Genomic DNA, 22,429 nt, shown 5'->3' with positions numbered 1-22,429 from the left:
CACTGCTTGAGACTGTCGATGTTGTCAGGCCCACTGGGGTTCACATAGTAAAGAATATTCCAGGCAAGCCCCCAGTGCATTGCTCTAAACCTCTAAGCAGCAGCCAATCATTTCCTGCTATAAATCTCATCAATCTCGTCTAACCCTTTCATGGCCAGGATCCACAAGCACCCATCATCTGAAACTCTCAAAAGCTGCAGAGTGCGCAGAGGAAAACTTGTGGGATACCACTGCCAGCTGGAGAACAGGAGGAATCTTTAAAAAAAAAATTCTCTCCTTTTTCTTAATCCCCAAATTTCTACAGGAGATAGTAGCACAGAGACGAAGAGATAATCATCTGGTAAGCACTGTTTAAAAATCAAAGCGGGGGAGAGCAGAGCTGCTTCCCCCTCTGCACGTGATTATACAGTTCTCTCTCCTGCACTCGGGGAAATCGGCTTCCTCTTTTAACGGCAGCCAGCTGGTTTTCCAGAGGTGCCTAGTTAGGGTTTACTGAGTGCACACCCACCGTTCTGAGTTACATGCTGCACACAAAACCTGCCGCTGCCATCGGGTGGGAAAGAGCTGAAAGGAGGGCGTCCTGGCCCGAGGCCTGCCCGTCCTAAAAATGCAGCCCGCATCAACCCATTGTGGTCAAACTGGCGTCTCTGTACAGACCCGGAGCTCCCAGCCAAAAACTGTTAAGTCTCACAGGATTCGGAGATGGCTTTGCCTTAAAGGAGGTATTTTTCTAAAACGACGCTTGTCTGTGAGTGGATTTATTTTACAAACACCATGTAAGCACAACACATGCTCTGGAGGCTTTTATTCTATAACCCTGACCTATAGAAAGCCAAGTAAGAGTTAAATGTAAGAGGTCCCAGGTCTTCGGTTTCTGACTTCCACAAATTCAAGAGGTTGGTTTCTGTTAACCATAAAATAAAATTTAGCATTCCTCAAATTGTTTCCACATAACTTATGAGTCCTTTCACAAAGAAAATAGGTCTAAAAGCCTTCAAACTATGACTCCAGACTAAACAAAATTATCTCATTTTGATATTCAGAAAACCGGCAGGCATGGCAGTTGGGCGATGCCCTGATGAAGTGCCTCTCTGTGGGGCAGAGCCCAGCTTTCATTTCACAACACGACACTGGGACGGTGACACCAAAACGGGACTCCAGTCCCACCTCTCCCAGCACAAGATTGAGGGAAGAAGATCTTCTGCCTCTTCTGGAAGGGTTAGGCTTCTAAGGCGGTTAAGAAATCACCCCACCTTTCACCGGAAAAGCAAATGCCAATTATCTGTTTCTCAGAACATCTCTAAGTAATTTCTTTCCAGCCTTTTGAAATGGTCTGGATTTTTGGTGGAAAACAAAGAAATGGTAGGTCAGAGACCAGTGTCCAAAAGGCAACTGCACGTGAAAAGGGGTTGGGTGACCCTATCAAAGAAACACCAGGAAGCAAGTGTGCTCCCTGTTACCCACCTGCCTCTGGGCCTCGGCCAAGTTGAAGGGCAGAGTTCCCTCTTCCAGAGGAGCGATCCGTTCAATGTCGGCTAACGTCATACGTCTAGAGGGAAAAGCGAACACAAGCAACAACAAAATACAAATTTATTAAAATTTACATTATGGAATTTTAAAACGTTTCTTTTCTTGTTTCCCATATTTCAGAGTCATCTTTAATATGGCTTCTTTTTCTCCAGGTTTGCTGCGGTCCTCCTACCCCACCTAACCTCCCTTTATTAAGCTAATTAAAAAAAAAAAAAAAAAAAAAAAAAGAGCAACTTACCCCCGTGGCTCATATAAATCTGCTAACTGAAACAAGATGTCAACTTCCATGGGTGTAACCTGACCAAATTTCTGAGCTGCCAGAACAAACTCCTCTGTATGGAAAAAGAGTTAAAAGGGAAAGATTCAAGAAGGAATAGCCGCTAAATGCAGCATTAACTCAAGGCACAGGAATGAGCGAACATCACCAAACTTTATTATTAACAGTCGCAGAATTCAAGTCAATCCAAATAGGGTAAGAATTTTTGCAGTTCTTTCCTTTATCTGGAAAGAGTGTACAGAATAGCGTCTCTAATATTGACTCTAAAACCTTGGTGTCATCCAAAGGCTTTGAATAAATGACACAGGAAGCCATTCAAATTGCGGGTCAGGGAAAACCAGGAAGGAGATATGAAACTCAATATGCATAGGTCCCAGGACGTAATATTAATGAAGCTGTGGAATTCCGAAGGGAATTCTCTGTTTAAAAAAAAAAAATCCCATTAAAATGCTGATATCTTGATCAGAGATTGTCAATCAACACACACTGTCAGCAGTGTAAGTTTATGGAATTCCTTGTGTACTTTTGAAGGTCACTTTAGAGGATGCCAATTTAGCTCAGGTTTTAGTAAGATTTGAAAACATTTAAGAAACTTTACATGGTTCCCTCATTCAAAGACCGTCTTGGGTTTATTTAAAATGTGCTGAAGATTGTTTTGTCTGATCTAAGGGTGGAGAACACACATGTACCATATGGTTAATATGTGTCAGTGGGACAGAAAAATTTATAACGTAAACTCCTGGTTGTCTTCTTTACCCTAATAATAACTCACCAAGATAGTTGCAGGCAAGAATTCAGATTCTCACTTACCCTTAGTCACCTCTACATCTTTCCTGTTGCCAGCCAGAGTGCTGTAGATCTTTCTAATGAGTTCCATGTTGTTAAGGAGTGAATTAAATCCATTAAAATAGGAGAAACTAACTTGATGGGACGTGGTACCTCCAGCAGCCTCAAATAAGTTGAAAATAAGAGGGGGGAGAAGAAAAATAAACAAAGCATTTATAGAATGAAGAAGATTCAGAAGTATGTACATCAAATGCTAGTTTTGGAAGTAATCAAGAAAGCATGTATAGAAAGAAATGTTTATAAGCATTTTTCTTTCACATTAAAAAAAAGCTATAAATGATTTTTAGAAGTAACTGCAACTAATCATGACCAGAACTTGTACTCTCCACAAAGTCCTAGAAAACTAAATACATGTGTAGGATTATAACAACAGAACCAGTAGTAATTTACAGAGTTCAAATTTCAATTGGAAATGTTTTATAAGTTTGTTTATTTCATCTAATGAGCAATCCTTAAAAGCTTAGACATGCAAAACTCTATTATACACATGTACACATGTGTATACTTATACATGCAAAACTCTATTATACTAACACAAACATACTAAGAAGAGTGGTCAATCTAACATTAATATCATGATTTGTCATGTTGCTTATAAGTAGTAATAAGTCAGCATTAAGTACAGACTTTATATTGGTAGGATTTCTAGCAAACAAGCATATTATGGTAAAATTATGAGATGTCATACACTTTGATGAGGGTTAAGACTGGTCAGAATTCTGATAAGCAGAATTTGTAAGAAACCATATTTCTTCATGGGGACAAGGAAAACAGCATGTCCATTATGAATGGAACTTCAGTTTGAGGTTTCAAATATCTTGCCTTCCCTAACAAGGCAAAATATTTTTATTAGGAAAGCACTTCTTTATAAGGTAACAACCACATAAATCTTCACTTACTACTCGTTTGAAATAGCTGATGTGAGAGCTGGGATAGCGAAGGGGGGGGCCAAGAAAAGGAGCGAGATTAACACAGTGCCGGAGTGGAAAAGGCCTTGTCAGATCACCGCATCTCCAAAGAGAGACCAGAAAGAAAAAGAGGAAGAATGAAAAGCTCCCCTTATGGTAAGCATTGGGGCAAACTCAGGTGATGGTGAAAACACTCAAAAAGTCCTCTCCCTGGGATTAACAAAGGAAGAGTTACCGTTGCATAAGGGTCCCAAATCTGGGGGATCATCACAATTACCTAGGAAGCCTCAGAAATTAGATTCTAGGACCTTACCACCTGTGGATGGTGAATGGGTAGGCTTGGAAGAGACCTCAGAATCCGCACTTTTAATAACTATCCCTGATGATTCTTAAGCTCCGTGATCAAGGCTTGGGAACCACCACCACAGAATGTTCCAGGACACCCTCAGGGTCCATGAAGGAGGAGAGTGGCTGGACATCCACTAGGAGGGAAGCTCCACGACACAGGACAGCAAGCCTCCGCCCACTGCATGTGCCAGTGTCGCCTCCACACACATGCTGAATGAATGAGTGAATCCAAGGGTTAGAGTTCCTGTTCTGCTGACACCTCAAATACATCTATGCGCACTACCTGTTTACAAAAACCACTTTGCCTTGGAGAACAGGTAAAAGCAAAGATCAGCATTTGACATACCTCAAAATATAAAGCAAATTAATATGTGATTACATGTCTGTTTTTCCTTTTTAAAAAAGCCAGTTAATACATTTCTTTAAGATAGTCCATATCATCCAGGTAACAAGTTAACCTACCCACTAAAACTGGCAAAGCACTCTCTGTAAGTTTGGTAATGGATGCGATATCACTAAGAAAATAAAAAAATGTTAGTGTTTAAACACAGTCTGTAAGACTTGTTCTTACAATCCCTTATTTACTGAGCTTACACCAGGTAGAATAAACTATTTCATTATGGCAAGTTACAACCTAGGAGGAAGGATAAATTGGGAGATTGGAATTGACATATACACGCTACTATATATAAAACAGATAAGTAATAAGGACATACTGTATAACACAGGGAACTCTACTCGGTACTTTGTAATGACCTATATGGGAAAATAATCTAAAAAAGAGTGGATATATGTATAACTGATTCACTTTGCTACACACCTGAAACAAACACAACATTGTAAATCAACTATACTCCAATAGAAATTAAAAAACAACTTACAGCTACAAGACATTCTTCTACAAAAGGTGTCAAGACATGAGGGCGGATGGTGACCATGATGTCTCGGAAGTCAATGGCTGTGACCTTTCCGGTCCTGGCATTGTCCCTTTGAACAAAGGCTTGCTTCGCATGCTCCAATTGTATTTCCTGCAAACAAAGGAGGTGAAATACTTCATTTATGTTTCCCATTTACTACCAATGACTGCTCAATTTCAAATCGGGGTGAAGAAATATATACATTATATCTTGATTTACTAAGCCCCACACTTGTTCAGTGGCACTCCCAAGTTATCTCCTTCCAAAGAGAGAACTTTGTTCAGACTGGTGAACATGTCTTGAGAAAGTACATTCCTTAAATTTCTTACCCAAAGAAACCAAATCACTTCCATGTTCTGCTCTAGTCCAAAGACACAAGGAAAATAAAACCTAGAATGAAGCTTGGCAGGCTCAAAGATCTGGACAAACCCTGCTTAGGGGGTGCAGATGATCAAAGGAAAAACACCTACAGGGACATTAACCTCTCTCCAAAGAACAGAGAAAAATTTTTAACGGTAACTTGGTTCACACACATGTGATGTAACAGCAGATTGAAAAGGGTGGCTCTGCTCAGGAATGTGCTATTCCTCTACACTATTGGTATTTGGGGTAGGTTAAGCCTTTGTTATGGGGGCTGTCCTATGCATCCCTACCCTCTTTCCACTGGATGCTGGTAGCCCCTTTTCCGCAAGGCCATGGCAATCAAAAATGTCTCCAGAGAGGACCATATGTCCCGATTGAGGACCAATACTCTAGAATTAGGAACTGGATGGTACATGCATCAGAGGTGGCAAAACTGTGGCAGTGCCATTGGGTATATGTTTTAATTCATATGATCTAAGGACAGGAAGCCCAACCTTAGATTTCTATTGCTATTCTCAGGGGATAAGTGTATCAAAAAATAAAACACGGTCTCCCGTCAAAACCCATCATGTGCTGTGTAGGAGAAGCATCCCTTCTGCAGAGAGTATTATATTCTCTTCCTCAAGACACTCTGTCCATTTCCCAAATGGGCCCTCAGAGTGAGATCTAATGTCTATGAAATTAAAAGGCATCCCGGATGTGGCTTTCAAGGACTTTAAATTATTTAAATTTAAAAGTTTTATTAGATGATACTGAGGAATTAACTTTTTTTTTTTTTTAACTTTGGTGAGATAATGACTTACAGTTTTATGAAAACTAACTGTCCTCATGAAGTAGTGCAAACTAAAGTGTGGGAGAAATGACATGAATCTGAAAATGCCTTGAAGTATCCTATCTCCCTTCTCCTCCCACAGAAAGGTGGGGAGATAAAGGAAGACTAATATTGATAATAATTGAAGCTGTATAGTGGGAACACCGTGGGTCATCATATCTTTATCCTTACTTTTATGGGGTTTGAAAGTGTCTACAATAAAACATTTTTAAAGACAAAACAATAATAAGAATCAGGGTTCTTATCCTATTCAAAAGCCTCTTCTTGGTTATAGCATCTGCCAGTGTTGATCCGGCCTGGAACTCTCGTCTGGGACCCTAATCTTTCTAGTATTTCTTCCACTCACTCCTCAAATAGGAGGCACGTGTCAGCCCTCTGTCCTCAGGTCTTCTCACTCAACTCTCCTAGGCAAAGACCTCCCCTCCCTAGGTCTTCTTATGAGATTTCTTATAAGGCTTGACTCCCAGATCCAAGTCTCTCACTCCTATCTGCTGCGCCAGAATTTCTAACTGCTCAGTGAATATACTCATGGGGGTATCTTGTAAAGGCCATAAAATCACACGTCGCTAAATCCCCTACTATATGTCTCCCACCCAGCCCTCAAACCTGGTCCTTCTCCCATGTTCAAAGCTTAATTATTAGCATGCTGTTTTCCCGGTCACTTACCCTAGAAACCTGTCATTTTCAATTTTTCCAGCTTCCTTTCCCCCAGAGTAAACCAGTTACTACATTAAGCCACTTGGACCTTTGAAAGTTCAGTCAAATGCATCTTTTCCTTTTTATTCCTGACCACTGGTTCAAGGCCTCCTCAGACCACGGCTGAATGGCCACCATGGGCCCAACTGTCAGTCTGGCACTCCTCTCTGACCTCTGCATCCACCTTGCACACGTCAACAGCTGTCTTTCAGCATCTCAAATCTGACTTCAGTCACCCTCAGCTGAAACCTTTCATCGTAAAGATCTATCTCCAAAGCAAGGCTCTCCAGACCCTACAAGGAGTTACTCTCAGCCTGGTCTAGGGAACCCCAGGCCCAGCCTGGACAGACCTTCCACACATCCGGGCCTTTGTCCACACTCTTTCCTCCACCTGGCGGAGATTATAGCCTTCTGCTCTAGCTCCTGAAATCCTACCACTTGGTGGCTCAAATGCCACCACTTAGGTAAATATAACCAGGCCTCCTAACTGCAAATAACTGATCTGATCATGCGGCCTCCTGCCTGAACCTCAATTATAAGGCTTGTCTTACTCCATCCTACATTATAATCAGTTATTTACATTCCTGTCTTTCCCCCACCTTGCCAGGAAAAAGAGACTGTGTCCTGCTCATCCTACTTATGGTGTGGGCAGAATGCTTTAGATATAGCAGGTACTCAATAAACCAGGGACATAATCTTCAGTGACAGGTACTGTATAAAACCAACTGAGTGAACAAATTACAATGTATTGAACAAAAAGGGGTCCTCTGTACAAGTGTCTCCAATTTAAAAGGAAGGACGAAACCAACTGTTAAACACCCTGTAGTGAAAAATGACCACAGTATGTATTCAATTGAAAGTAAATGAACACAGTCTTCTTTGAATCGCTAGACCCACTGCTAAAGCTATCGTAAGCCAAGATTACTCTCAACAATACCAGAAAGTGCGTTCAGTTATTTACCACTTCCCCTAGTTTATAACTGAAATAGTCTCGGGGCTCCTCAGATCATTATATCAAAAGCAGCATCAGTTTCCCTGGTCACTCCAACTCCTCAGAGAGCAGGAAGCCGGCACACTGAGACCAATCCATCCAGAATGTCTAACTGGGAAACAGACACCCAAGTGGGGTTGATGCTCCCACTGCAGGGCAGGGGGTGAGTCTGTAATGGGGACAAGTGGCATCACTACGCATTTCTGTGCACGATTAAACATTTAGTAGCGGGAATCCCGCAATCTCGGTACAAGAAAGCACTTCTAACCCTAACAAAGGACAACTTGAGAACACATTTCCAACAGTTCTTAAAGATTGGGGACACTAAATTCCATGAAAAACAAGGTGGATCCAGGTAGTTCTCTAATAGTAGAGTATAGTAAAAACGTTTAGTTATGTGTCTCCCCAAAATTAAAAGTAGCTTACTGAAGATGGGGTTGCCTTCTGAAGAACATCTGTTTATGTCATGACTATTTCTTCTTCTGGGTGAGGAAATGAAAACTATTACCTCAAATGATAAAACAGCCACGATAACAGCATTTTGGAAGCATACATTACCTGCCAGTGTTCTAAAGTGCTTTGTAGTGATAAACAGCAACCCTATGAGGCAGGAACTATTATTAACCCCACTGTAGCAGGTGAGGAAACGAACGTCTCACTGACAGGAAGCAGCAAAGCTGGAATTCAAAGCCAGGCAGTCCCGCTGCACTGACCTTGCTCCTAATACCCCACAACACTGCATGGGAAGCCTGGATAATGCTGCTGTCAGGAATTTGATTACAAAATATTATTTGACACTTAGGAGTCTTCATAGCTATAAGAAGATAAACATTCAATTTGCTTTTAAAGTATTCCAGTGCTCTAGATTTTTCTGTAGGCTATTTTCACGAGAAAACAATAAAATTCCCCAAACTTTTTCATTAAGGCAAAAGTCTCTGATGCGCTCTCAAACACCAGGATTGTCCTCCTAACAATAGCAGAGACCATGGAGGAGAGAAACCAAATCTAAAGGGCCTTCTCCCAGCCTTGCCCACGACCTCAAGAGACTGAGGAGGAGAAAGACCAATAAGGAGGCCTTGGGGGGAGCTAACATACAGGTACTCTACAAATACTTAATTCAAGAATGAATGACCTTTGAAACAAAGAGCCAGGCTCACTACTCACGGTAGACTGACTTAACATCAAAGCTCTCCATTGGCACCTCTACAGCTGTTTAAGGAAAACCTAACCCTATTCAGGGCTACCAAGACAGTGAAGCATCCTAGATCTGAGTCCAGAGGGGTAAAGCTGGGACGGCGAGCTTTTGGTATGCATGGTGTCTAGAGCATGGGTAGTTACCGTTCATTTCCAAAACGAAAGGGACCAGAATGGAGAAACTCGTCCTTCGTGCGGGGGAGAGGAGAACAATGGGAGACGGAGACGCAACAGTTACGTTCAAATATTTAAAGGTTTAAAGGACTATCAGGTAAAAAAGAAGTTAGACTGGTTCTCTGTATTTCTTAAAGAAAAAAAAAAAATCAATGGAGAGAAGATAGAGGGATCAGGTTTCAGCACGAAACACAGAAGTATTTAACCTGACTATTCAGCAATGAAATGGGCTACCTTGCAAAGTAGGGGGTTCCCAGTCACTGGAAATACCTGTTCAACTACTGGCTGAGAAACATACGTCAAGGAATTTTATTTTTTTATTTTTTCATATTCTATTTTATTGCATTTTATACAGGGGGTTGTGGAAGCAATCTGTTATAATGACAAATCTGAAGTTTGGGACAGGAATGGGCAGAGTTCAAGTATCAGTCATGGCGCTCCTCGCTGGGAGGGCTTAGGGAAATGTGTTTAATCTCAGAGCCTCAGCAACACCTGACTGCACCGAGTGGTAAAAACTAGATGTCACGTGCGACCGGCACTTAATAAAAAGTAGCTTTGATTTTGGTCAAGGTGAATGGTTTAAAAACCTCTAAAGTCAGTTCCAATATAAGTTCTTGGAGTCATTAAAAAAAATCACCTAGTAGGTAAGGAACAGTTCTGCTAAGTCATTCTGAACCAACAGCAGGAACAGAGACGAAGACCAGTTAGGGTGGAGGATAACAGTAACAGCTGAGTGCCTGAACACTTCTACAGGCCAGGGGCTCTGCCAGGAACTTCAAAGACAGGACTTCATTCAAGCCTCACAATAATCCTGTGAAGTGATAACACCTTCATCTCCCAGAGGCACCCGAAGCTTAGGGAGGTTAAGTAACTAGTACAACGTCACACAGCTAGGAGGTGGGAGAGGCTGAGATCTACCAAAGTGTTGTCGGATTCCAAACCTGAGAATTCCAACCACTAACGTACGCTGCCTTGGGTAAAACTATAAGTAAGAGGATCATAAGTGATCTGGACAGATAACTGGAAAAGAGATTTTAAGAAAAGTTTGCGTGGTGATTTATATATAAAAATGGAACAAGAGTTGCTTAAAGAATTCTCACCTTGGATGATGGGAGAGATAGGAGAATCTACCACAAAAGAAAATACTTAAGGGGAAAGAGATGAGGTAGTTGACCGGGGAGAAACTTGGAGTGAGATAAGCTTTGCCTCCAGCTACAAACAAAAGAAAGCCAGAGGTACAGGTCGAAATGTAAATCTGAGAAATGCAGACAACAGGATTTTAGGGGGAAAAAAAAAAAACCCAAAGGCTAACATTTACTGTTGTTAAGCACAGGCTATGCTCCAGGGACAGCTGCGTTTTCCTGCTTCATCTTTCAATAACCTTATAAGGTGGGATTACCCACCACCTCCATTTTGTAGATGGAAAAATTAGGTAAAGAGCAGCTGAGGGTCGCATGACGCTAAGGATGAAACTGGATATGCAGCCGGGCGGTCTGGCTCCAGAGCCATATCCTTATCCTACGTGGACTGCCCGTTCCTTTTAGGGGAAGGCCTACCAAAAACCAAAAGGAAAAAAAAAAAAGTTGTAAAAATGGATGAGATCATCTACAATGCATAGGAAGAGCAGGCAGATGACAAAAATGGAAGCAATACCTAAAAGAGTACAGACAATAAAATCGATGGCCTGAGACCCTGTGGAAAACCCAGAGAGCTGGAATGAAGGCACGGCTCTCCCGAGAGAGCTCTTGTCAGTAACAGGCCACAGGGCGCTTCCTAAATGCTGTTGATGGAGCCAGGAAGGACTGTAAAGAGAAAGGGCCCTCCTTCACCTAAGGCCAGGAGGTCACAGAGCAAGGAGCTGGACGGCCACCTCTAAGGCTCCAACACGTGAAAGGAGGCCCAGTTCCTCTTTACATTTGCCAGTGAGCTGTTTTCTGTTCCCTCTATTCCGGTACGTGATGATTAATGGACTAGGCTTCTACTGTAGCAGTTTCCAACTACTTTAACACACCCATTCAGAATGCTGCAGGAGGGGGAAAAAAAAAAAAATCAAACTCTTCAGAGTTGCTAGCTGTACAGAAATACACATATATAGGGGTTACACCACTTTTGGTTTAACATTCATGCTTCTAAGAGTTCCAGGCCTGTCATTTCCTTAATAATCTCCAATTTTCAAGTGGGTATATTCTGAATGCAAAAATTCTCTCCACCTTTATTCAGACGCGCAAGTTCGTGCTTCAGCCTGAAAACAATTTATCAGGAACAACAACAACAAAAAAAAGACCAACAGACCCTCAAAACAAGCAGCAGATCCAGATGATTTATATTAGACTTATATTATAAAGCCAAGAACACCAAAAAACACCCCTGACTACTTTGCATTTTTGTGTTTTGTATAGTTTTGAAATTAAAAAATGTATATCTAAAACTTTAATAACGGGTTATCAACAAAGATATAATTCAAAAGAATTCCTTTTTAGGGGTGGTGGTAGAAGAATTCTGGGGAAAATGCAGGTAATTATTTATGAAAATGAGGAATAAAAATGTATAAAGAAGGTTTGCTTATAAAATATGGTATTATATTTAGCCCTATTTCAAATAAATTCTATATTACATCAAGTATCAGGACCTCTACCATTTAATATATAAGTATCATTTTCATAATCCTATGTTAATTTAGAGGAAAAAATTCTAGTTAAAATAAAGATCCACATATTTTTAAACTGAGTGAAAAATGGAACTTGGCAATGCAATAGGTAGAGAGATAAGTAGTTCCCATTCTCAACATTTTTCTGTGCTCCCCACATTCAGCCTATGCAGTCAGACTTCCAGAGTTCAGCGTGAAATTTCATCTCCAATTCACTGGGTGGGGTCTCTAATTAAAAGGGTCTTTAGTAGCAGTGCTGCATGTGACACTGCGCACACAGCAACACCTTGACAACAACCAGTACAGAGCTTTTCCATCTCCATTTCCTCGCTCTTCTGATTCAACGTTAAACTTCACAGTGGGTAACAGCTATATGGTGTGTTCATTTTCACCAGGATGTTACTGTAAAAGCCTGCACAACAGGCTACTCAACAAAACAGCTAGCTGATGAACACCACGGACACAAAAGCACAATGAATTCTGATTTCCTTTGCCCAGAGAGCAGAAAGCGCAGTGCGAATGAAATGAATCCTGTGTCTAATTCTCCAAGTGACCAGGCTATTCCCCCATCTCTGGTCACTCGGCGCCAAACTAGCAGTGGTTTCCATTTGGACACAAAACACAATCTCGTCTCTTGGAGAAGCTGAGGGCAAAACAACATTAGCTGCCTTTACTCATTATTTCATTTTGGAACATCAAGTGGTACTGTATTTATGAAGCAGTACCAAAGCTGTATCACAGACTCCATCTGGTCCAACTTAAAATCAACATAAAAATCACACCCATGTTAAGAATGCAAATATAATCATGGTCTCTGGCTACTAAAGATCCAGGGTCTAGATATTTTAACTAATACAGATGGCAAGTTGGGGTACCCGGGGGGGGGGCGGCACAAATGGCTTGGGTTACTCAATCCTAAGTAAGGACTTTGTTAGTGGTACACTGGCCTGTTTAAACAATTGTGACTTCAGCAAGTTCTACTACAAAGGATTGTTTTTTGTTAACACCTGAAATGCTCTTTCAATTCCAAAGCTTGAGAATTTGATGTTGCCATGGTTGAAGGTTATGTTTTCTTTTGTTTGGTGGTGATGTTGGGCTGGCAGGGGGAGCAATTCCTTTTTTAACAACACAGCCTTTTGTGCTGAAAGTTTTGCCTTAAACCAGGATACCCTGACATACATAGTCGCAACCCTATGACTCAGAACAGCTCACTACTAGGAGCAGCAAATCTCTGGCCTTCAGAGGGACACGCTGGTGGTGGGACACCACCAGCACCTGGGGCTGCTGACTTACAGAACTCTGCCCTCTAGGGCGCAGAACCTGAAAACCAAAATGTCCATTTCACACAAAAGACTTGGGTTGGTCTGTATGCCATTGTTGACCCATAAGCCAAAATACTGGTTGGTCTGATTTAACGAAAAGAACCAAAACTGTTCAGTTGCCTTATTTGCATGCATATGCTTTGGCATCCAACAGGGCTAGCTTGGGGCTCACGTGATCTGATGACAAGGGTCCTAACAAATATGAATGGCTGGTCGGGGCACCAGACACAGCTCTGAGTCCCAGGTTCTACTCCTAGCTCTACCAACTACGATTCACCTCTCTGGGTCTCATCATCCATCTCCTGACAAAAGGAGGACCTGAATAAAGTTATGGTGAAACACTCACACCCTTGTGATGAGGACTTTCTGTTGGATCAGACAACTTCATTCTTAAACTCTATTTTTTTTTTTTTTTTTTTTTTTGCTTTACGCGGGCCTCTCACTGTTGTGGCCTGTCCCGTTGTGGAGCACAGGCTCCGGACGCGCAGGCTCAGCGGCCATGGCTCATGGGCCCAGCTGCTCCGCGGCACGTGGGATCTTCCCGGACCGGGGCACGAACCCGTGTCCCCTGCATCAGCAGGTGGACTCTCAACCACTGCGCCACCAGGGAAGCCCCTTAAACTCTATTTGATGAGAAGATATTAGAGAGGATTTTTAGCCCCACTCCCTCCCAAGCCAGCTATCTCATTTCTTGGCTAACTAATGGAATCCCACCTTCAAAATCTGGCCTCGCCACCAATTTAGAGCGCTGCTGATTTGTGCATGACTCTTCTTCCTACAGTAATAGGAGGAAGGGCTCTGAAAACAGAAGAAATTTCCTGGATCCATGAAATGATCAGTGGTGATTACATGCAAAGCACTCCTCACAGGCCTTCACCAACATGTCCTCAATCCCATCCCCCTGTGCTCCCAGTCTTGGTAAATCACCACCATCCTCCCACTTGCCCAAGCCTAAAATCCAGGAGTGAACCATGAGTTCTGCATATCCTTTACTGTCCCCATACTAACAGATCACCAAGCCTGGTCAGGCCCATGTCTTGAACTTTTCTTGAACCCATTTTCTTTAGCTCATCACCATCACCATCCAACCCAAGCCATAGTCATTTCTCTCTTGGATTGCAGAACGGCCAGATGGTCTCCCTCTCCCAGTCAGATCCCTCTCCATTTGACTGTCCACACAACAGCCAGAGCAGTCCTTCTGAAACACCAATCTGATCATGTTTGCCTCTCCTAGCTCCCTATCAGCCTTAGGATGAGACCTGAACACCAGATTCTGTGCTTTTAAACAGTCAGGGTTTTGTCATCTAGACCAATGTTTCTCAACGTGTGGCCCTCGGACCATTTGGAACATCACAGTTCAGGACGCCTGTTTGAAAGGCTATTTCTTAGGCCCTATCCAGACCTACTGAATCAGACCCTTGGTGGGGACAGAGGCCCAGGGCACTGCCTTTTAAAATCACTTCAGAAACATTTTACACAAAATTTGAAAACACTGCTACAGATTTAGGAAAATTAAAACCAACTTCTATTCCACCTGTCTCATCTTGAACAAAAAAACTCCTCCAAGCTTCTACATGCTCATCTTTCATACAGAAACAATAGCAACTGCTTAACACCTAAGGCAATTGTAAAGACCAACACAAGCCAAAGCACTTTCTAAGCTGGAAAATGCTACAGGAGAGGTAGTTAACAGAAACAGTTTTCTAGTTAACAGGCATATCGCATTGGGTAGTAATCTGAGACTTTTCTATCCTGAGACCAGAGCCGTTAGAAACTCCTATGTGTAGATGATTTTTAAACTGTAATAATTATATGTGAAATATATACCCACGATTATAAGCCATTATCAAGAAGTAACTGCAGGGGAATTCCCTGGCGGTCCAGTGGCTAGGACTCCACGCTTGGATCCCCGGTCGGGGAACTAACATCCTGCAAGCCGTGCAGTGTGGCCAAAAAATAAAATAAAATAAAATAAAACTGGAAACAACCATAACACGTACCCCTACTATGGCTTTTTTTTTTTTTTTTTTTTTTTGCGGTACGCAGGCCTCTCACTGTTGTGGCCTCTCCCATTGCGGAGCACAGGTTCTGGACGCACAGGCTTAGCGGCCATGGCTCACGGGCCCAGCCGCTCCGCGGCATGTGGGATCTTCCCGGACCGGGGCACGAACCCGTGTCCCCTGCATCAGCAGGTGGACTCTCAACCACTGCGCCACCAGGGAAGCCCCATTGCTATGGCTTTTTTATAATCATATCTGGCAATTAATGGCCGGGATCAGGAATGCTAAATGTACAGCAATGCATGACTGTACATCCCCATTCAGAAACATGGCCCTTTCCAGGAAGAGAAACTAACTTCATAGCCATGGCCCTGGAGACAACATAGTGGAGTATAGTGGTAATGGCATCATATTTTTTAATCCCTCACATGCCTGTGATCTTATGGAAGAAGTTAAGCTCTAGAACAGCAGGTCTGTACTCTTTTGGGGTACTCCTTTGGGACCCCATTGAAAACCATGAGCATTTGCCTGTAAAATTACCTGTAAATGCAAAATTTTACCCTAGAGTCTGTTTATTCTTTTGTATATAATAGGAAATAACTATAATTACCTCTCAGGGTATTGGGGGATGCTAGCATCAGAAACAGGATATTTAAAACCACTTTGTAGATTATAAAGGTTGTTGCTATTATGACTTCTTTTTTTGAGAGTGACTCTCAGTACCGACTCTACAGAATAATTTGGCAGAAAAACTTAAGAGGCCTTTCTTTCACTCTGTGCTCACAACTGCCTATGACTCCCATCCAATAAGAAAAAGGTAATGGATTTGAACAGACACATCTCCAGAGAAAACGTACAAGTGGCAACAAGCACATGAAAAGATGCTCAACATCATCAGTCATTAGGGAAATGCAAATCGAAATCACAAATGAGATACTGCTAAGAGACTCTAAAGTAAAAGGCCTCAGACTCTTCATCTGTAAAATGGGTCTGTTAAATAGACCTTATAGTAGTATCTGGCCCTTTAATTTTGTACTTTGGACGGCTGCTCTAACCACACTTTGAATGTTGGTTTCGGGCTTACACCTGCCATAAGGGTTTATGCTACAAACCCTTAAAGATTTTTGTTATAGAAGAGCATCCTCATAGGGTATACATTTTATATCTGTTTGCAGTTGTGCTTTTTGAGCTGTCAGGCGAATAAACATAGGAACACGCGCCCAGACTTGTACATTATAAGTATTTCAAAAGTTGTTACCTCTGCACCTCTGAGCCTTTTGCACAAGGCCTCTTGACAAATCCTACATCCTCAGCAAACATTAGATGAATTGGGTGGCTTGCTTCATGCAAGTAACAATAACAAAAATACTTCAAAACAGGGTCGAGAGTTCTATGTTAATACCATTTATGAACAGGAGTTCCAGCAGGCATAGAATAGGAAAATTTCTCAGAACTGTTTTCTAAATATACTGTTTTCAGTGTATTAAAATCCATTTTTAAACTAGTAACCATAAAATTAGAGCTTTGCCCTAAGAGCTGAGAGTACAGATGTGTTGGAAAGGCTTATAGACTATTTTAAAATACACACACATACACTGCAACATATAAAACTATATTCACATTCACACGTACACACCATCACTCATGCAGTTAAGTGGAGATGATAGAACCCGGCACAAAAAAGATAGCAGCAGTGGATGCAACAGTATTAAGGATGGGGTAACAGGACTGCGGCTCCACTCCCTTCTGAAATCCTTCCCTACCAAGACTCTAGAAGGGAGGCTTTGCGTCCCTGCTACTTGCTTCAACACTATCATTTAGATACAAAGTACAAACAAGACAAATTTAGCTCCAAGTATATCAAACTGATTCACCACTTTATGAATTTTATAACCAAAGCACAGAAAACAACATTCCAGCTCAGCATCCAATAGATGCCCACGACCGGCACCAACCACCTCAGACAGTACCCAGACGAACATGTGAACATGTGGAGCCCTCACAGCCACGTGGTGGCTTATAACAAACTCACACCAGCTTCCGTACAGTAAAATGTTTTTTAGGACTTCCATGGTGGCGCAGTAGTTAAGAATCCACCTGCCAATGCAGGGGACACGGGTTCAATCCCTGGTCTGGGAAGATCCCACACGCCGCAGAGCAACTAAGCCCGTGCGCCACAACTGCTGAAGCCTGCGCTCTAGAGCCCACAAGCCACAACTACTGAGCCCGTGTGCTGCAACTACTGAAGCCTGTGTGCCTAGAGCCCGTGCTCCGCAGCAAGAGAAGCCACCGCAATGAGGAGCCCACGCGCTGCGACGAAAAGTAGCCCCCCCTCACTGCAACTAGAGAAAATCCTGTGCGCAGCCACAAAGACCCAACACAGCCAAATAAATAATTAATTAAAAATAAAATAAAATATTTTTTAAATGAAGGGGAAAAAAGCTGACCTTGCAGAGAATTGCACTGCTCACCAGGCACAAACACGTGCACATACATAAGCACAGGTTAACACACAAGAGTGTGAGGCTGATACCTTCTAGGCCCTTCAGTGGGATTGACCGGTGTTTTCGACAACATGCTCCTTGAGGTCACAAGCACTGTGAAGTTGACCCTACGGCTGGCTGCCCCTTTTCCTCCTCAGGTGACAGGCAAGTGGCATGCATGGTGGCAGTTCTTTCACGACCTTGGCGCCAGCCAGGGAGCTGGTGCCTGTGTTTCTGAGCCCTGCTCCACAGCAGAAAGGAGGGCACGTGCTTGATAAAGCAAGAGCCCCAAACATAGGAGATTACGTTTACTCACATCCTTAAGAAGGTCCCTGCATCCAGAAAAGAGCCCCAAAGAACAAAGTATTTGAAGTTGAGGTCTGAGGCTCTACCTTCATTCAGAAAAGACTTCAAAGAAAGCAAAGGAAGCATTTGAATGGGGGCAGTGGGACAGTGACCCAATGGTAGACACCAAAACTGGCATTTCATCGGCATTCATAGCAAGTCTATCATGATACATCCATTAATTCCTTCAACTCTGGGCCTGGAGTGGGACACAAAAGCAAAGCCCTAATTACCTACCAAGACCGTTTTAATCTAGTAAAAGTTTAGCACTTGCGTTCTGGCTACAAAGTCAAAATTGTCCCATGCCGGACACTGAGGGATGAGTGTATTCACCAGTATAGAACGGAGTCCAACACAAGTGAATGCCCCACAAGCTGCAGCTGGGAACCTAATCAGTAATCCCTGAGTCATCTCATCTTTGCCTCTGGCTTATCCATATCTTGAGGAAGGCCTAGAAGCAGCTGAGTGGATTACAGCTGACTCAATTCGGCATAATTGATATTTGCTTAAAGGGAAACCTGATCATCCTTACCACTGCTAACATCCCATTAAGACTAAAAGTTAATTAGGCTGTGTTCCATAAAGTCAATTGGAGGCATCTGTCTCAACAGCATTATTGTAATTATTCCTCATCAAAATGAATACCACCTCCTACTGCAGTGCGATGTCTTGTATAAACAAGAGCACAAACCTAACAACTCACATTCCATTCTCCACCTGAGTTATTTAAGCAGGTTTATGTTTATATAGAACTGCAAATGGGAATTCATAGACATTAACACATTTTAAAATAAATACAAAGGCATGTTTAAGACATCTTGTTTTTTAGGTTTTCAAAGACTGGGAAAATAAAAGCAAACTACAAAGCGTGACAAATTTTAGATATCATAACGATACCAGTGAAAGTCAAAAAGAGAAGCACCTAGTAAAGTCAACCTATTACATACACTGTGCCTAAGAATGGAGACCACAAAATGCTGAGTGAACAAGCACAGGGCACGGTGCACGTGTGTCCCTGTACCCTCCACCTCCGCCCCACAGCTGTGCTTCCAACCACTCCTCAGAAGACTCTGGCAAGGTCACAGGCGCAGGAAGGATGCAGGCCACCAAGATACCCACTGCTGATGTTACTAATAACAAAGAAGAGAAGTTTAGGGTAGGCAGATCGGGGAGGGCGGGGCTAAAATAGGCAAAGGAGATGAAGAGCTATAAACCTACAGTAATAAAATAAAGAAGCCACGAGGATGTCATACACAACATTAGGAATATGGTCAATATTGTAATAACTCTGTATGGGGAAAGATGGTTACCAGACTTATCATGGTGAACATGTCAGAATGTATGCAAATGTCAAACCACTACGTAGTACACCTAAAACTAACATAATATTGTATATCAACTACATTTCAATTTTTAAAAAAAAAGAAGAAAAAGGTGGTTTCCTTGGCAAATTTTTCCTCAAGACCCATGACTTAAACACAGCAAACTAATTCCCTTAAACAAGCCTTTTAAATATTATATTTAATAAAATAGAGAAACAAAACAAATGCATAAAAATCTGAAAGAAAGAGTGGTTTATCACATAGACCTACACATTATCTAGATATTGATCTCTAGTGACTAAACAATATCCGAATCAACACAGTCTTAAAATTATGCTTCAGGAGGAAAACTAAACTGTGATCATATTTTGTTACTAGCCTTCTGTTAGTATCATCAGTGGCCTAGTGAAATTATCACGAAGCAGGGAGTGAAGAGAGGAAGTCAGGAGGGACTGGGCCAGGGGCGTCCCAGAGATGTAGGTAACTCCCACAGAGCTGAACCCCAGATACGGACAACTAGTGCTCTGAACAGTGATCCTCTAACTTGGCAACACAACAGAAGTGCCTGAAAAGCTTTAAATACCCCAAGGCCCAAGCAGTCCCTCCCTGCCCTCCATCTCTCCCTCTCTCCCTCTCTCCCCCTCTCCCCCTCTCCCCCTCTCCCCCTCTCCCTCTCCCTCTCTCTCTCTCTCTCTCTCACACACACACACACACACCCCTCTAGAGATGGGGGACCCAAACAACAAGTTTTTAAAGCTCCCCAGGTGATTCCAATATGCAGTTGGGGTCTAGCTCCAGTGTCTTGTCTATAGAAAGGCCTCAGGTGAAATGATGCTATGGTTAGATGCTGATGATGCCACCTGTCCATTTCCCAAGCGAAAACAAAATATTGGTAAGTAGTGGCGGAACCAGTCATAAGCCAAGAGTTCAGGTTCTGATTGTGTCCCTCCTGATTTATGTGACCTTTCAGCACATCACTTGATTTCCTGGGTCCTCAATGTGTATTCCATTTAAGCAGGAAGGGGTTCTGCAGAGTCTGTAAGAGTCTATTTAATCCTATAGTTTCTACATACTAATAAAGAAATACTTCCAAATAGGATGGTTTGGCCAGGGTTAGCAAATGTGCATCACGATCCTAGTTTTACTTATTCACTCTTTTTAACTTTTTATAAGGGCTAGACCCACCAGTAAAAACTGAGTGAATTCCGCATATGTCAGGTGTCTTTTTCTTTCTTTTCCAAAGTGTAGTTGCACAAATTCTGAATCCCAGTTAAATGGAATATGTTGATGAATTGTGGTCTGTCCAAAAACTTGCTTAACGTCCTCTGAAAAGAGAAAAGAAAGGTTGATTAAAACAAAGCAAATTGGGTTCTTCCTTATAAAACCTGTTATTAAATGGATATTGCTACTTTCTTTGTATAAAAAGTAACTCAACTTTAAAAACACAGATTATAAAATCATGGCAGAAATAGAACTGGGAGTCTCATGAAGTCAAAGTTAATAACGCCATCCAATAAAAGGAAAAAATCAAGCAGTCATACACACACAAAAAGCCCTAAAAGGCAGTCGCAAACCAAAGTAATAAGCTAAATCTCATATCGTCATCTGTTTTGTTTCAACAAATATTATTTTCTAGGCACAGGGGACATAATTCAATCTTTAGTGGCAGGAAACACACATATACATACAGAAACACATAGAACACTACACAAGTCTGAAACATAGTCCTCTTTAACAAGCTATTAAAATGTTTTTGAGGATTTAGAAATCAGTTAGATATAAATCTTGAAGCATATATTCAACAGCACTAAGACTCTATTTAAGCTGTAAAAAGTTCCACTGTTCGTCAGGCCACACTTAAAGGTAACGGGAAGAACAGCCAACAGCCCCATCCTTTAACTTTATCCTGCACACTCTGGCTTGACAGAAGTTCTCAAATGGTCCAAATAATCCCATTTTAAGATGGGCTACCAAATGTACTGTAGTATTGATTCTTCCCCTCTTTTTAGCCTCTACCACAAAACTGTAAGAGGACTGACAGAGAACAGAAAACAACAATATGAAAAACCTTACTTTTCTAAAGCTTCACGTTTTTATTTACTAGTCTCTCCGCCTCCCAACATGAGTGTATGCTTGGAGGGTAAAGGGACACAAATTATATTAATGAATTTGTCCTGGCCTTCACATCTTTAAATATATCTACCAACCCTGCTCGCTTTTATGAGCAAACTGTGCCTGCTACCTTGTTTTTTTCCCTTTGCAACTATTTAAAAAAAGAGGTAAATTCTTTAATTCTCTAAAGGGTGCCAAAAACCTTGGCACGTGTTTCCACTGTTTCCCCCAAATTTCCTACTTTCATCCACCCTTACACTCACAAGTTTTTATTCCATGCTTTTAAAGTTTCCAGAAATTTTAAAAGTCTTGCCATGAAGAAACAGTAGTGCTGCCATCAGTATAAGATTGGGTGTGTATCTGCACGAAGAACGCAGTAAAAAATCAGAATTATGCCAGGCATAAATTTTATAAAAGATGGCAGAAAACCTCAGGCTGGCCCTGATAAGGACAATAAAATAAGAAGTTTTTAAGCATAACCCTCAATTTCTTTGAATTTATTCTGTCTTCTCCACTTTTAGGAAAAAAGAGAAAAAAAAGAGAGAAAGGACATAAGAAAAATGAAGTGAATCAAGAATTGAGGATCTGAGTGGGGAGTGATGAATGAAATGAACTAAGTAGGAGGAGACTCAGCAAGTTTCTTTTTGGCTCTAAAACCTCTGAGAAGGAATTACCGAGCTGAAAGTCAAATTACTTGGGTTTAAATTCTACTACTAATAGTAGCTAAAATTTCTTAGGCACTTACCATGTGCCAGGTATTATTCTAGTGGCTATATGTGATAGAATAGATATTAACCTAGATAATCTGTAGCTCCTTTCCCATTCTAAATTTCTATGCCTCTGTATGAAGCAGGCCCAGGATAGATTCAAGGAAGGCCCACAATCTTCTAATCAATCTTCTAATCAAGACCAATAAATGATCTAATGAGAAACGATGTTCAAATGACAAAGATGTGACCAAACGAAAAAAAAAACACAATTTTTTACTCTATAAAAAATGTTTATATACTATAATAAAATTTTAGAGAAATATACAAACAAAAATGACTTGGTGGCCATTTTTCTGCCAAGCTGCTGAAATAAAGATTCCTCTCTGCCCAGCATTCTGGTAAAATAACCTTT

General features: G+C 41.7%; 1 protein-coding gene across 7 annotated transcripts in view; it reads right to left on the bottom strand.

Annotated features, from left to right (window-relative positions):
* The window catches only part of SLC25A13 (solute carrier family 25 member 13), a 332,699-nt gene that overhangs the window by 115,504 nt on the left and 194,766 nt on the right, over nucleotides 1-22,429 (bottom strand). For all 7 annotated transcript variants that reach the window (XR_003795231.1, XR_003795234.1, XR_003795232.1 and 4 more), the window contains 5 exons: nucleotides 20,381-20,520; nucleotides 4,791-4,937; nucleotides 2,618-2,756; nucleotides 1,769-1,862; nucleotides 1,465-1,549 (listed from right to left, as the gene is read on the bottom strand). Coding sequence is in view for 3 of the 7 variants with exons in the window: in XM_029233546.1 (XP_029089379.1) it covers nucleotides 1,465-1,549; nucleotides 1,769-1,862; nucleotides 2,618-2,756; nucleotides 4,791-4,937; nucleotides 20,381-20,520 (605 nt within the window). In the remaining 4 variants the exon portion in view is untranslated. The remainder of the gene's footprint in view (nucleotides 1-1,464; nucleotides 1,550-1,768; nucleotides 1,863-2,617; nucleotides 2,757-4,790; nucleotides 4,938-20,380; nucleotides 20,521-22,429) is intronic.

The sequence above is a fragment of the Monodon monoceros genome, unplaced genomic scaffold, assembly GCF_005190385.1.
Source record: "Monodon monoceros isolate NGI ecotype Baffin Bay Population unplaced genomic scaffold, NGI_Narwhal_1 Super_Scaffold_2, whole genome shotgun sequence".
NCBI classification, from domain to species: domain Eukaryota; kingdom Metazoa; phylum Chordata; class Mammalia; order Artiodactyla; family Monodontidae; genus Monodon; species Monodon monoceros.
This window is presented reverse-complemented; position numbering and strand designations above follow the sequence as displayed.